This window comes from Meleagris gallopavo, chromosome 2 (genome assembly GCF_000146605.3).
Source record: "Meleagris gallopavo isolate NT-WF06-2002-E0010 breed Aviagen turkey brand Nicholas breeding stock chromosome 2, Turkey_5.1, whole genome shotgun sequence".
Taxonomy (NCBI): Eukaryota; Metazoa; Chordata; class Aves; order Galliformes; family Phasianidae; genus Meleagris; species Meleagris gallopavo.
Genome location: NC_015012.2, coordinates 38,117,448 through 38,134,203, shown reverse-complemented (window position 1 = coordinate 38,134,203; position 16,756 = coordinate 38,117,448). Strand labels below are relative to the sequence as shown.

At 34.1% G+C, this 16,756-nt stretch overlaps 1 protein-coding gene across 4 annotated transcripts in view; it reads right to left on the bottom strand.

Annotated features, from left to right (window-relative positions):
• The window catches only part of SIPA1L2 (signal induced proliferation associated 1 like 2), a 109,158-nt gene that overhangs the window by 61,130 nt on the left and 31,272 nt on the right, over window positions 1-16,756 (bottom strand). For all 4 annotated transcript variants that reach the window (XR_792520.2, XM_003204027.4, XM_010707008.3 and 1 more), the window contains exons 3-6: window positions 15,909-16,042; window positions 13,576-13,764; window positions 7,641-7,815; window positions 4,916-5,019 (exon numbers count right to left, since the gene is read on the bottom strand). Coding sequence is in view for 3 of the 4 variants with exons in the window: in XM_003204027.4 (XP_003204075.1) it covers window positions 4,916-5,019; window positions 7,641-7,815; window positions 13,576-13,764; window positions 15,909-16,042 (602 nt within the window). In the remaining variant the exon portion in view is untranslated. The remainder of the gene's footprint in view (window positions 1-4,915; window positions 5,020-7,640; window positions 7,816-13,575; window positions 13,765-15,908; window positions 16,043-16,756) is intronic.

Below are 16,756 nucleotides of genomic sequence, written 5' to 3'. Positions count from 1 at the left end.
TTGCCATAGAAAGTAGCCTCATGCTTCTGCCTAGTACTTTTACCTACTAGAGCAAATACAAAATAAAAAAAAAGAAAACCATATCCTTTTAAAAATTATATTTATTTCTCAAGGCAATCACTGCTTGCAAGTATATTTTCTGCTTTTGTAGAACTCTAAGAGATTCTGCCTGCTGCCACAGGTTACTTAAGCAAGTTCCTTACTAAGAGGCAACTTTTAGAAATGTTTGAAATTGTACTACAAAAAAAGTCCTTTACACAACAATGGCAGTTCACCTATCCTATGTCTTGACTATTATTTCAAGAGCTTAAAACACTAAGAGGCACAAAAACTGTAAACATAAAGTCAACATTTTTAAGAACCTTACCAAGCCTGCTGAGATCTTATTGACTTCTTCAACATTTTAAAATAAAATCAGCGTATCACTATTATAAATAACTGTCATGCATAAGTGGTGAGTGAACGTTAGCACAATGCAAAGCGCAGTCATATGTCTGTCCACAGAGAGTCAAAATGCAAGGACGTAGAAAGGGAAGAGAAAAACTGGGGTGATCTGGAACATGGAAAGAAGTGCTCTGGATAGGATAAAGGAATAGGAAAATAAAGTATTGAATGGAGAAGAAGGCGGGAACACATACTTCCCCCAAAAAATGTGAATTAAAGATAGCATACTGAAAATGAAAGAGGAATTGAAAGAAACTGGAACTAAGCAAGAAGAACTGTAAGAAACTCTCTAGTTTCTATTCTGTAACTTTTATATCCCTCCCAGCGTTCACATCCTTCCCCAAACTCCCAGTTCTCAGTTTCTGCTTCCTCTCCCATTTTGAGGTCTGCTCAGGTGTTGTTTTCTTTCCTTTTCCTCACCCCCTCACCCTTCTGCCTTTCTAACATACTCTAAAGATTTTCATGCCAATGCAGAGCACAATAGGAACTCTCAACAGGGTGCACAGGTCACAGAGAATTACTTACAGTAAGGAGATACCAAACACTCTGACATCATTCCAGTATCAATATAAACTGGCATGGTAGAATTTAAAAATGAACCCAGTCAAGTACGATAGGCAGCCAACAGGAAACCAGCGAAATTTTATTTGGGAATGCAAGACACACAAAGGGGAGTCCAGTAAGGAAAATATGTTAGAAAAGCAGAATCCATTTGATTAAAAGTACTTATACCAAATAATAATTACATTGAGATTTTTACTAGAATACACAATTCTTAATTTTCAGATATGCATCTCTGAAGCAAAGTATTAACTGTCATAAAACTTAGGACATTTACAGGCTATATACAGCCATAAATATCTATCCATTTGTGCAGAATTTTATCTACCTCATCAAACTGAGAAACAACAAGGTATTCTTGTTGTAGTTGCAGTGAAAAAATACTCTTCATTAAATTAAATTCCAAGAGTAAAAAAAATAAACTTATTTTAGCACATTTCTAAAATAAATGGCTTTAAAAAATATTAATTTCAATCTGTCATTAATCTGCACCAAAACCAGAAAAAATATCAAAAGATATTTCATCAGGTCTGCTAAAAATGAGTTTGACATAAGCATATGTGTGGTTATCTCAAACATTTCAGCAATAGGTTAAACTCAAAAAGTTCATTTCACTCTTGCATATCTGTTTCAAGTTTTCATTAAACCTGGTGAAAACTGTTTGAATTGATTTGGATTATTCAGCTCTTACTACGTGTACATAGGCAGACTGCAAATGTGTGAATGGGAAAACTGCAAAGGAATGACTTGGAAAGGGACTTTGCAAAGGTAAAGTTTAAAGGAGATGGCCTTAAACCATGACTTGAAGAAAAGGCCACTGAAGGAAAAGGAACTGGCCACACCAGGGCTGGCATTCTTTTCTGTCCTAGGGAAGGAACAGCTGACCTGGATGTTCTCAGCCTATGTTGCAGCCAAAGTGAATATTACCTTGGTTTTTGGTTCTCCTGCTGGCTCTAAAACTAGAGGGATGTCCTGATCAGTGACCAAACAGGGCGTAGTTATGTCCTGGAAGAAGCAACAAACAGTTCTGGTGTGGCCTGGTTTTGGCTCACAGGTATTTGGAATCTAAGAAAAGCTCAGTTCTTGTTCATCGAAGGTCTTATTTCTAGATGATGAGGAGTAATCCAGTATTTTGTTCAGCCATTATCAAACAAAGTATATAGGGAGAGGGTGTGATAACCTCATTGCCAGTAAATACACAATATGCTAATAAAAAGTAACTATTGAATGGAGGAATTATTACTAATAGAATCCAAAAGGAAAATTACCGTAATCCCTAAAAAATTCCCCTTCTTTGGCTATGTAGAATTAGTGTGACAACTCCTGAAGAGATGAAGAACATTTGCATTCCACATCACCTGTAAGTGTCTCTCTGTTTTGAGCAGAACTGACGTAACTGCATTTGTGGTCTTCAGCATCTAAAATGTCTCAAGGAAAAAGATCTAATCCAATTTTAACCTAGTTTGTGAAAGCTAGGTTAAAATCATTGATAATTTTTTTCACAGTATTCATTTTGGTGATAGAAGAAAATTTAATAATGATTGCAGATACTTTCTGAACATTAAGGCTGGCTAAATTCTGGTCATTTGGGTGAACTTGTCACACTTCATTAAGACAGTGTCCATGCTGTGCAAATAGTACTAGATCCCAGCACCTAAAAATAATGTGGGGGTGAGGTGTCTTCAGATAGACATAGTATTAAACTTGGAAAACTGACGCATTATTTTGATCCCAAGAAAGTAATGAATAACAACATGATGGTTCTACTAAATACTGAACCTGTTAAAGTGACGGTGAGTGCTTACTAAAACACTGTGGGAAAGGAGTGTTTGTTGCTGGGGAAAACCATGGAGTTAAAAGGCTGTTATTTACAACAACTGGCACCTGTCGATAAAGAAAGACACTTAAGGAAATGACAAGAATGTAAGGAAAGTAAAAGAAGCAGTGAAAGGACAGGAATAGGGAGCGGCTGAGCAGAACAGCAGTACAGCTGACAAACTGCAAACAATAGTGAAAATGAGCACATCAAGTCAAAAGGATATCCTTTCCTCACAAACAAGGGAAAGTCATGAAAGATGATGAAAGTAGTAAAACTCCAAATAAGGTCATATTTACTGTCAGTGCCTGTGATTAACTATGAAAATGTTTATTTTTCCCTTTAAGGCAAGCTCATTCAGTGCATTATATCATAATAAAGTATACAGTTTTTCCAATTTACATGTACTTTTTCCAGGTCAATATATTCAGAAATTTTCTACTACAGTTTCTTCTTGTTAACTAACTTGTAAAGTTCTTGCTAACTTGTAAAGTTCTTGCAAATAAATTATACATGTACTAATAATCTGAAATATAACAGTGTTTCTGGAGGGATTCACAGGATTTCAGAACCTCAGCCTTAAAGTTATTACCGAAAACGTACAGTACCTTAGGAAAACTTGGGCTATTTTACAAAAACGTAAAAGCCAAGTATTCTTGTGTGCAAACCAAAGCAAACACTTCAAATGAGAGTTAAACCATTATGACAGATTACAGAAACAACAACTGCTAGCGTGCTTACTAAATTAATCCTGTATAGTAATTAAAAATTCAGATAAGTGAAGATATTGATAACAATTTGTTACTTTGATTACTAGCTACTGTCACAGCTGAGTGAAGCAACTGAACATTGTGCCCTCTAAAAGGCACACACTTTCATCCATGATTTGTCTAAACATTCATGTTATTCACATGAGAAAGAATTTTTATATTTTTATGCCTAATTTAGTTTCTTTAAACCACATCCTAACCCTGTGTCACAGAGTAAAATTCACAGTTGTCTTAACTGTTTTGATGAAACTGTTCTTTAAAGAGTTCTAAGAGAACTGACTACCTGAGTCACGTTAGACACCTCCATTTCAAACTTCATTTACCCTATATTAAGAATTTTTATTTTTTCTTGTATCCTTTTGTCGCTGCTTTGATACATCTCTTTCCTTCCACAAGTCCTATTGATAGGGTAAGACACTAAAGGTGCAAATCATATGGTTTAACAATAACTAACCACAACTTCTGCACACTGTTCACAAAGAAAAATGAGCTGGCATCTTCATTTCATGACAACCCTCCAAAATAACCGAAGTCATTATATCTTGCACCACAAGGAGATAATATTCTATAAATAAATCCAATATTTATTTCTGCAGAGTTAAAGAAATGCAGACTAGTAGTGTAGAAAGTCAGAAACTATCAATAGCCTGAGCAGTAATTCTGCTGTTAAGTTATGATGTTGATATATTATACCAAATGTGCTTGTAGTCAGTTGGTTACAAGAAATATCTGAGACAGGCAAGACAGAATAACCTTATTGGTGCACACTTTGGTTGCTGTGCTATTGTTTAGCCATCCTTAATGCTTTAAAGATATTTTGAATATCAGGTAAGCAAAGAGAATTATCAGAAATAAGTATACGGCAGTTTTCTGACTTCACAAGCAGACACATTGAAGGATACAATTAGGCACTGAATATTAAGCTGATGCATCAGTAAACATTTTAAGATCTGCAGCATGAAGTAGAGTCATTTAGAAATCTTATCACATGCACATTTTTTACCATAAGACTATTTTCAAGCTTTATTCCATGCAACATTTAAAACATATGTAAGATATAAACCAACTCCAAATTGAAAATAACTGATTGACCATGGGCAACTATACTGTGTAATAGCACAGTGAAAAGTAAATAAAGAATGAGTTAATAAAGTATAAAGATATTACAAAAATCATTTGATTTAAAAAAAAAAATACATGAGAGTATGAGACACACTTTGTATAAAAACAATTCAGCTCAATTAAAATCAGTACTATTTGAAAAACAGTAACTCTGTGTTAATATCTATAAAATAAAATTATATAAAAATGGTAAATAACATACCTGCTGCCTGTTACTGGGCATGTATGGAAGCATTGTTGATACATGAAACATTAACTCATAATCTTTGTAAGTAGTATAGAGGGAATGAGTCCCTGTTGAATCAGCTGAAAATGAATTTAATCATAAGGTCAGTAAAATAGAACATTCATATGACTTTCTAGGACACCACTCTTTACATGCTATGATTTAAATCTATTAATGCAATTTAAAACTTTTTTCAATAGAAGAAAAACAATTTGTATCAGCTAAAAATCTATTCTGTAACTTCATATTATGACAGACGGATTCTGCAAGAAGTTGCTCTCAGAGATTGCTGTCTAGGGGATGAACAAATTTTGGATAAGCCAGTACTGTAAGATGTTAATATTTCATAGGATAAGTAAACAAATAGTTTAGTTTTGTATTATATACATATATTATTATTATTTAAAATCTTAATAAAGACAATCGACTAATCCCATTCTTTAACAAAAATAAACTACTGGCAATGACACTTCAAATTTCACAATAAAACACGTACTGCAGATCAGACATTTTTAAATCACAGAATACGTACATAATATGTTGTAGTAAGATGTGAAGATAATTTTGTTGGGAATTTTCAGAGTTTTAAAAATCATTGAAATACACTTCATATCAGATATGATTTTTTATTTGGGCAGCTTAGAAATACAGTTCACATTTCAGAACATTTACAGCAAATTAGATGGGATTTACTTTGTAGTCAGAAATTAATCCCTGTTGTTCACTTTGATGTCTGGATTACTTAGGTATGACTAATTACCTTCAAAGAAAGAGCTCGGGAACTCTACTCTGCCAAGGCAGTTCTCAATTTTTCTTCACTTTTTCAATGTTCGCTTATTTCTTTTATACAATTTTACATCTTTCATAGTAATAAGCATTCTCTAGCATTCTTTTACATAGTGTTTATTTACTTTCTAAATAGTGACTATATGTTATAACTGTTGAATACTTATAGATATTTAAAGGGTAGGCAGGGGGTGATAGGGTCCTTTGGTGCTGCCCGCACCAGAACAAGGAGCAATGGACACAAACTGGACCACAGGCAATTCTAAACCCATCTGGATGCTTTCTTATGTAATCTGCTGTAGGGAACCTGCTGTAACATACACCTAAGTGTAACATTCAGCAGTAACTACACTGTATATCTATAGCCCTAAATTTGAAAGCATTTTAGTAGTTTGTGTTTATAATTTTGAATACATTCATATTACAATTGTCTTAATCAGTTATTGCTTGCACAAATTAAGTTCATTTGTTTGATAACAAATAGGGAGCATAATTTCCACTTAAGTTTCTTATTTAGATTTTATTTTACAAAGTAACTATTACTGCATTCCTGTATTGTAAAATCCTTGATGAAATTAATTTCATTATAAACTTTGTGTCATTTTAGACAGAGTTTGGAAGATGTAAAAAGGGGAAATCAGCTAAATCTTGCAATGTAAATATCTGTTTAAACTACAATGAGCTTGGCAACTCTAGTCCCTGAATTCTTTTGCAATTAGATATTAAAGATGGACAAAGTATCTTGAATAGAGATTGCACAAAATAATCCCTTTTAAATACCAATTACAGAAAAGCAGATTGTTTACCTTAAAAAAATATATATATATGTATATATATATATATATTTCTTATACAACATCCTACTTAGTCAAAAGATTTAAATTTAGTACTTTGACTTTGAAAATGAGCAAGAAAGTTTCTTTAGAAATTCAATCCTTTATATTAAATGAGCCGGAATTTTCTAACTCAGCAGATGCTCCACTGAACATTTCTTAAGTACCTCTCTGTCTGAATTTACAGAATGGCTGTTACTACAAACTTTTCACTGCTAACAATTTTAGCAAACAGCATACTTGGACTATGTTTTTCTGCACCTTGTTCTTTTCTAAATACTTATTTCACAAATTTTGGGGGAAAAAAAAAGCTAAATTTCTTTGAGTAATGAAGCATATCTGCTTTTGTGCAGAAAAACATTTTTACCAAATGAAATAACACTACTGGTCTTAAATAACTGCATATAGGTAAAAATTGCAAGCTAGACTATCCTAAGAACCAGATTAAATCAGGTACATAGTGGTAGGAAGAACAAAGAATCTTGGAACTTATCTATTCCTAGATCTCTGTGATTATCCAAAAGACAAGATTCCACACAAGACAAGAAGGTCTTCCCTTAATTTCCTTTAATAATATCTTTCTCAGTTTCCTTCTTGGCAGTTTATTTTTAACAGTTTAAGCAACTTTCCCATTTGATTATAAGGACACGTAGTATGCACAGGATAGTAGGATTTAATAGCTTAAAATGATGTACTTGGCTAACGATGTTTCTCTTTTCCTACACACACTCGTATAGCATACAAAAACTGATTTTTTTTTTCTAGGATGTAGTTGACAAGCTACAGAAAAGAAGATCACTGCTTATCATGATCAGTTGACAAAATACTATTAAAATCACATTAAACTAAAAAAAATGAGTTAAGCTGAAGTTAAGGGCAGTGATGAGCAAAGCTAATAAAGATGTGTGTCACTGTATCGTTAACACTGCAATTCCTATTTTTGCTATAGTTCATCTTCCTTTTCTACCATATAACATTACTAACCAAAATTCAAAGACATGACAACGAAAAGATAAAATGATATTTGCAGAAGATTAACTTGAGAACTGCAGTTCCTACCATAGGTCAGAAACATAACTTACTTTTATTATCTAGCTGAGCCCTGTATTTACTAAACCCTTTTAGCCGTACTCTTTGGCCCAGCAGATCAAGGAACTCTTCAAAAGCTGGTCCTGCCATCTCATTGTTATACATTTCTTCTTCTGTGCTTTGGCCTGCTTTGCAATAAAGGATACCAATCTTATGTTGAAAACTCAGCTGAAATAGAAAATAATAATAATAATAAAAAAACAATTACAGAAGCAAAGGAAATCAACATTAGTATGAATGAAAGTTATAATTTTGACACTGCTAATGTCTAGCAGAAAATATTTGAAAATGCAAAACCGTGTGTTCTTATTTGAGAAATGAAGTCACCATATAAAGCAAAAAGCAAACAAATATATTGAAAGAAAACTGGATTGTCACTATTCAGCAGCTAAAAACAGTGCAAGACAACTTTTGACTTACTGATGTATTGAAGCACAACCTCTAGTGCATGTTATAGTATTGGAACTTTAACTGGTAAATTTTGTGTATTTGTCCAAGGTGGGTTTACTTTTCCTTAGTTCTACTATTTAAGATTCAACCAAACCATTCCGTATATGTGAACTTTCCCCTCCATAACCTTCTAATTCAGTAATAGCAGCCATTCAGAAAATGTTCTTCTCACAAGGCAATATAAAAACAGACTCCCAGAACAATAATTTCCTTTTTATTGTTCAATAAATCTTGCGTCCACCCCATAAAATTGTCTGTTTAAACAACAACAACAAAACATTCAGTTTCCAAAGGTTCCAACATGTAAATACAAGCTGTATAAAGAACAACATACCTCAAGCTAGAAATCAAATAATAGTTGAAGAGTTTTCTTAAACAAATCATTCTCAATGCTAGGATATTAATATAAAAAAAAAAACAGTTTTTTTCTTGAGTGGAATATGGTCCTGTTTTCTTAACTTTTATGCATACTTAAAATGACAAATTGGAAACTCTATCTAGTAATCCTATTATTCTTAACTGACAACTAGTAGAGCTTCAAAAACTGACAGACACCATCCGCTGTCTGTTTACACACCACTCAGCTCTCCAGATGTTCAGACATCTAATCAAACTTCAGCATTAGTGTCCAAAACAGGAATTATATTTAGACAGTCTCTCACATTAGATCAAAGGTGATAGGAATGGTCTGCTTCGCCTCAGTCATTTGTAAAACAGTCCATATTTTTAAGTATATTATATCCACAGAAATGCTACTGCTCTCATGTTTTATCACAGCAGTTTCTAGGAAAAGATGTAAAATTAAAACACTAAAAGACTGAATCAAAGAAACATACATTATGCAGAAGTTTCTGCATCAAAAATATAATTCCAAACTTCAAATGTTCCTTAACTTTCCTACTTCATGTAAAATTCAGAAATGCTACATTTATTGGAGAGTTCTATGTAAGGCAGTTACCAAGCATCAATTAGAACAAACAAACAAAAAACCTACAGCTCCCCAAATCAGCCCTGAAGGAATAGAAACTCTCACTATGCTTTTACTAACCTAATTTTTTGTGCTTCATGATTTTAAAATTGAGGTTCCTTGTGTCCCATGAAATTCAGGATCTAACTTAACAGCATTCTTGGTTTAATTATTTACCTTCAAGCACAACCAATATATAGAATATCCTAAAGATGTCCAAATTAATGTAGACTACAGACAGAATCACTGACACTATGATTCTCATGCTCCAAATCTAAATGTATTGAAATGAAGTACTAGGATAGCAGTAGACTATTAAAATCAATAGCAAAACCCTTCAAAACATCAACTAGACTGAAGTTCATTTCAGATAATGAAACTAAAGTATCAGTGGGACAATTTATTCCCATGTAACCTTGTATAAATTGCCCTAGCTCTGCAATTTCAGCAGATCTATATACATGTAAAAGCACACTACAGGACTTGATCTACTGGTATGTAACAGACTGTAACAATATACAATGGCAGCCCTTTCCCCTCTCTCACAAGGCCCCAGTCCATCCTCTCCATTTGATATATGTTTTTCATAGGGTGAATCTTTATGTGCTCTCTACATATTCTGACTGAAGGTCATTAACCAGGGATCAGTTAGGAATATAGAAAACATACAGGCTCAGTAAGGACAGGAATGAGGAATGACACTGCAACAACATTGCACCTAGACCACACAGAGCACAGATCAACTAGAAACTCTACCATAGTTTGAAATGAAATGGATCATCAAGTAGAAGAAGATTCAGGGGTATGGATGTGTACACTGCTGAAGGTGCCTGAGTTAGACCTCTAATCTCTGGGGAAAGGCAGAGTTAAGATCCCAGTCTGCTCTTGCTATTTCCTCTTGATTGCCATACATACTATCCATCCAGAATGCCTCCCTGATTGATCTCCACATTGAAAGAGTGCCTGGGGAGAGTTATGTAGCTAGTAAAATATTCCAGACTGCATGCCAGAAACTATTTATTCAGTGTAAAGCTAGCATGAACCCTAAATGGAAGAAACTGGAAGAACTGCTCATATAAACATCAGATTATAGGAAGCAGTACTGTTACTTGACACTTTTCAGCAGAGAATGAGAGTGCTTGTAGGACATTGCCACCTCTACCCCAGCTCAGTGTCTAATACTTCAATTTAAAAAACAGGGAACTTAAATTAATTTCCTTGACTTTACGATAGTAATGGCAACAACTAACAGTACAAGCGAATGGCAAGTTAGGGAACCACTTGGGTAAAATATACAGTCTAGAAATTTGCAGTGATGCTCCTTCATTCTTTCTAAGATGAGCCATTTTTGAATTAGATACTGAATCATTAGTATAATTCCAAACAGAAGCGAAGTATCCTCCAAAACATTCTGTCATTTCATGGTTAAAACACTCTCCTTCAGAAATAGTAAAGACAAAGATCTAAAACCATCCTGCCCATGAAGCACTTAATCCTGCGTATTCAATTCATGGACAAGTATTGCAAATTCTAAGTGATCATATACAAGGTTGATTCTATCAATACCACTATTCCCTAACAAAACAGCAGCTGCAAGTATGCTTGCAATAATCTGAGCCTCCCACCCACGCATTAGAAGCACTCATGCCCACAAGATTAGTAGATTTAAGCAAAGTAACTCAGCTCAGAATCATTTGGCTTGTGTAGAGACAGAAATCAAGATACCTGTCAATGCCTAAGAAAGAAATATGTAAATGAGCTTCGGGAGCATCTTAAATGGGCGATTTAACCGATGTGAAAATATCAGAATATCAGAAAATTTAAATTGATAAAGTTTGCCAGTTTTGGAATGGCATTCCATGCTTACATAAGTATACGTAATTTCAGACATGGTTCTGATCTCATGATTTCTAAATAAGAAAAACTGTGTTTAGTGTAATTGAGAACAATTTAATAACGTGACATCAGAAAATAATGTCTAAATTTATTGACATACTTGAGTGTTTTGTGTGATTTATTAATTCATTTATTAATCCTCAAAATGACAACTTCAAGTTAAAACCACTCATTACTGAACCTTAATGCCTTGTTGTCTTAAACAGCATAGATTCTTTATCACATAACAACAACTTGATGACTTTTACCATGTGGAGATGTCAGAGTTTTTTCTGGCAAGGAACTTCAAAAGCAACTAAATATCACCACATTCGAAGCTCCTATTTTCTTAGGGCTTTTTGTGATCTTAAGCCTTAGTTTGAGAGAGAAGTGAACATTCATGGAATGATGACTGGTCTCAAAAAGTATATATACCATAAACCATTAGTAGAAATGCGGAGTGGAATTAAAGAGAAAAGAAATCCTGTCAAGGTCGTAGATAAATTAATGAATTTTCCTGTAAATTTACAGTCAAATCTAACACTGATCACCACATGGCAGAATAACTGGGAACTACTTACATTCTCAAATCATGTCAACCATTCACTTTGCATCAGCTTTCTACCGTCATTTTTAAGGACAATGCTTTAGCCATGCTTTCTCCACAACCCACTTTAGATTTCACTGGAACTACTGATTTGTTTCAGTATTTGCTTCATAACACTGAAAGAGTTTTCAATCTGCTGAAAAACTATGCAAACATTTAATAGACTGTTATACAAAATACTTATTATTCTGGTGACAGTATTAAACCTCTAGATCATGATTCATATTTTTAAATTCATGATATTTCAGACACTTGTCACTTTCAGCTACCAAGCATAAATCTTTTTATATTTGCTTAATTAATAAACTGAAAGCATAAAGTACATAAGGGCATAAAAGCATAAATGGATCTCATGCTGGTTCTATGCACAGCTTTCTGCTTATATCTAAGTAATTATCCCATAATAAGCAGTATATTAAATAATTAATACTACATTTTGCATGGTGACAGTCAATTTAAAAGTAAGACTGAATTTTCAGAAGCAAGTACTAAGACTCAGTAGTGCTATGTACCACCGCATCTCAAAATTAAGAGTTGATGTTTAAAACTACACTACCCACTGAAGTTACTAATCTCCATAACTATTTTTTAGAAATACTTTTCGTGAGTCTGGGAAATATCTCACTGAAGTCAACTAAACAAGTACTCCATGCTCTCTAGACCATCCAGTGCCTTTAGGAAATTACTATTATTTATTAGATTAATCTAAATTCATTCTGGAACTCGAACAGGAAATCCTGAGAGCAACAGGAGATCAAGAACTCTCATATTCAGAACAGAGCGCTACTGATTTCCTTTGTTGTATTACCAGAAGCACTGACAAAAACAGTAAAAAATATGGACCTTGGACAAAATTAATTTCTAATTAGAAGTTTTCTTCGAAGACTACAACAAAGAAAAATAATAAAGCATGCATACAAAACCAGCTTAATATTCTAAACCAAAAAGAAATACTCCTCATTCTACCTTTACTTTGTCACAGGAAAAGATTGGTAGACACCAATACGTTTGACACAACCAGGTTTGAAACTGAATTAGCATTAAAAAAAACTTATACCACTGCTATAATCACAGAATCACAGAATGCCACAGTTGGAAGGGACCTCAGGGATCATGAATCTCCAACCTCCCCGCCACATGCAGGGCCACCAACCTCCCCATTCAATGCTAGACCAGTCTGCCCAGGGCCCCATCCAATCTGGCCTTGAACATCTCCAGGGAAGGGGAATCCACAACCTCTCTGGGCAAACAGATACTGACTTTTGCACAGAAAATGTAATCTTTACTTTAAATGAAATAAAACAAGTTTTTAACACTTCAATGAAATCCCTTCATAAGTCTGTCCTTCTGAATTATTCAGAAGCTATGAATTTACCTACAAGCTTCTAGTGAGGCTGATTCTCTTTACTGAACACAAACTTCATAAGCATAAATTTTGAGGGGAAAATGGTGAATATTTCATTACTGGTGCAGTTAATTAATGACATAGTCTCAATTATAATTTCCATTGTTTGAACCAAGAAAGATTCTACTCAATCTACTGTGAAAGTTAATCAGAAAATTAGTGTTAAAAGAAATAAAAATTTAAGACATAAAGATATGTTATATCCTTTTGCCTTCTTACCTGTAAGCAGTATTAAGGAAGCATATTAGAAGTATTTTCATTCGCATACAGCCTTTGTACACAGTATATACAGGGCAAAAAAAGATCATGGAAATAACTCAATACAGACATTAGAAGTTTACTTATAATCTTCCTCCTACTTACTGGTCTAAAGAGGATCGCGATAGCCTAATCATTTTTCCCAAGCTGTAACATATTTTTAAAATAATTTGCTTAGAAAAGCTAACCTCATTTTGTCAATAGAAATGCAGAACTCATAAGTAAATATTGCCAAAATAAAAAATGTGACTGATCTGCATTACAGATCCAGGCTAATCAATATTATCTGCAAAATATTTTAAATCCCCACTGCCACAAATACATTCTAAATGAATAATCTTTAAATAAAAGTCATACGCTACATACCCCTTGCTCATCCAATTTAAGTAGCTGTTCAGGTACTTTGGGTGAGTTGGATGCTTGCCTCAGGCACTGAATGCTCAGCTCTGGTATTACATATTCTAGCACTTCTTTGAGAGGCAGACCTCTTGCTGTGCCGTGCCTTGCAGTAGATGGTATAGCATCTTCTAAAATTGCTCCTCTAAGTGTAGTAAGCTGCAGTAAAGATACAAAGCATTTTTTATTACAATATTAGAAAGAATTTTAGATAATGTCTTCATGTTTTACAAAAAGCATGAAACAAAGTATGAAGAAAAATTTCAATGTATTCAATTTTTTTAAATGAGTAAAAAGATTTCTAGATAACTTTTAAAGAGGACACGGGCTCTTATTATCTCAGTTATGTATTTATAATCAGCAGGACAGGAGAATTGACTGTTCCTTCATATGTGGAACCAGTGAGTTCACACCTCAAATATTGTGTTCAGTTTTAAGTCCTTGTAACAACAGGAATATCGAATTGCTCCAGAGCATGCAGAGAAGAGCAACGAAGCAGGTGGAGGGAATAGAAAACAAGAACTTATTCGAAGCGATATAGGAAATTGGGCTTGTGTAGTCTGGCGAAAAGGAACCTGAGGGGAGATCTCATTGTTTCTACAGCTGTGTCAAAAGAAGTTGCAGCAAGGAGAGTGCCAGTCTCTTTTCTTACATGACAAGTGACAGGACACACAGACGTGGTCTCAAGTCGCACCAGGGCAGGTTTAGATTTGACATTAGGAATAATTTCTTTATGGAAAGGCTGGTTAAGTGTTAAAAGAGGCTGCCCAGAACAGTGACGGAGTCCATATCTCTGGAGATATTTAAGATATTAAAATGTCACAATAAGGGAAACAGTTTAGTGATGAGACTCAGAAAGTCAAGCTGATGGTTGGATTTGGTGATCTTGAAGGTCTTCTCCAACTGAAATGCTTCTATGTTTTGTTTAAAGAAATTTACTGATGACCTTATGAACTCAGTAAAATTCTTAAGATTTATTTTTTCTAAAAAAGAATCTTAAAACACTGGGAAGCTAAAAATCATTAATTTTAATGTCATATTACTCTAGAAAACATGGTACTTGATTGTGAGGTTGGACAGACAAGGTAAGCCATGCCTAATGGCACCTTCATTTATCTTATCCATTCATTTTTTAAACCATGTTACATTGTCTTTATTGGCAAAAAGAAACATTACTTAGAAGTGAGTAACCTAAATCACTACTCTCCATAAACAGAGGCACATCTTTATTGGCAATGAAGGAACAAACTAGCCTGAAAAAAAATTTGTTTCCGTGTGTTTGTAAAAAGTGCATGAGCCCAGAGATATCAGGAACGTGTTTTAATAGTAAAAAAAGGCAAGCAGTTGTAAGGACAATAACATTGTGTATTTTCATGCAAATCAGACCTTGTTGCTGTCATAAAGAAATTACTTTTGCAAGCGACAGTAATTGATTTGAAATAAAAATTAAGAGCAATGTCCTTTGACAATAATAATGAAAGCTAGTCTTCCAGTTAAAGTAATTATCTTATTAACATATTAATAGAATAGAATAAAATAGTTCCACTTAAAAGTAACTTACAAAGACCGCTAAGTCCAACTGTCTACCTATTTCAGGGCTAACCAAAAGTTAAAGCAGATAGTTGAGGGTATTATCCTTGAACTCTTTTGAATCTGGTAGGGCTGAGGCATCAGCCACCTCACTGTGAAGGCCGTTTCAGTATTTGACTTCTTCTTAATACCCTTGACGTGGCTTTCTGCCATTCACACACATTCTATCATTGGTTACTCCTGAGAAGGAGAAGAGAGCAGCACTTCTCCATTTCTCTTCCTTAGGAAGTTGTAGTGCTCTTTCCACAAATTATTTGAAGTGCATAAAGCATGTCTCTCAGTAAAAAAAGCTTCTAAGAAAATAGTTTGAAATAGAATACTCAAAAGTACACCTAAGTTTTAGTACTTTCATATTTTTCCCCTCTCTTTTCCCCTGCATTTTTTAATCATTTTTCCTATCATTAGAAACATAACATTTAACAGTTTGGTCCAAATTTACCCACAGCTTTGTTCTTATTACCTGATTCTTTGATTACCTCTTGCAGATATATTAATTTCAGCCTGTTGGATGCCTATCTAAAAAGATAATTTGTATCTAGCAGTGAAGAGAAAAGCTTTGGTCTAGGTAGCAACTATATTTACTAACAGTACAAGAAACATCTCTTTCCAATTAACAGATTTAGTTTCCAAGCTAGCAAACAACTAGCACCCTAAGTTCTAAGTCAGCTTTCCTTCACAGAATTACTAAAATAATATTTCTGAAATAATATTACCTCACTTGTTCTGAAAACTATACGATAGTTGAACTGAGATCCTTCTTTCTCCTTAGCGTCTTCAACCTTCTCCCTCCGGATGCTGACTGCTACAGGTCCAAGATTTTCATCTATTCCAAAGTAGTTCTGATGCTCTTTTGCACAAAATTGAATGAAGAAAGAAGAGAATAATGAAGTGTGAATCTCCCAGAAAACGTTGAAACTACATTAAAAATTTTTGCACCAAAAAAAGTATTACTTCAAATTGAGTGCTGTGATTTGTAAATACACTGGGTATACTCTTTACTGTACAGTATGTAAATCACAAAATATGAACTTTGATGAGTAGAATGATAACTCATCACACAACTCATAATTAAGTTCAACTACTGATACCAAAATAATTATTTTTTTGCACGATACTGTAAAAAACTAGTTTGAAGAAACTATCTAGTAAAGTTTCCAATAAAAGTTAGTAGTCTTCAAACAAATAAGGTACCACATAGGTTCCTTTATTTTATTTAGATTATTCTCATTCTTGCTTGACACTGTACATTCAGCAATTCAGTTCTGACAAGTGAAAATTGAGACTAGTGACTCTTCAATCTTTGTGCAAAGTTAAATTTGTCATTGAGCTAAATGGTCCTGGCCAACTAGGGGTATGTCTATGAAGTATTGCCTACAGAGGAAGAAGACCAAGACAGACAGACTGGACATACCCCAGTCCTTGGAATAAGACAGAATAAATTCTGAGGAAACTGGCCAATGTCACTGTAAGGCCACTAACACCTCTGAAATATTATAGTGAGTGGCTGTACCCACAAGAGAGAATCTGGGAAACTACAAGCAGGCCCAAGTCTTAGGCCCCA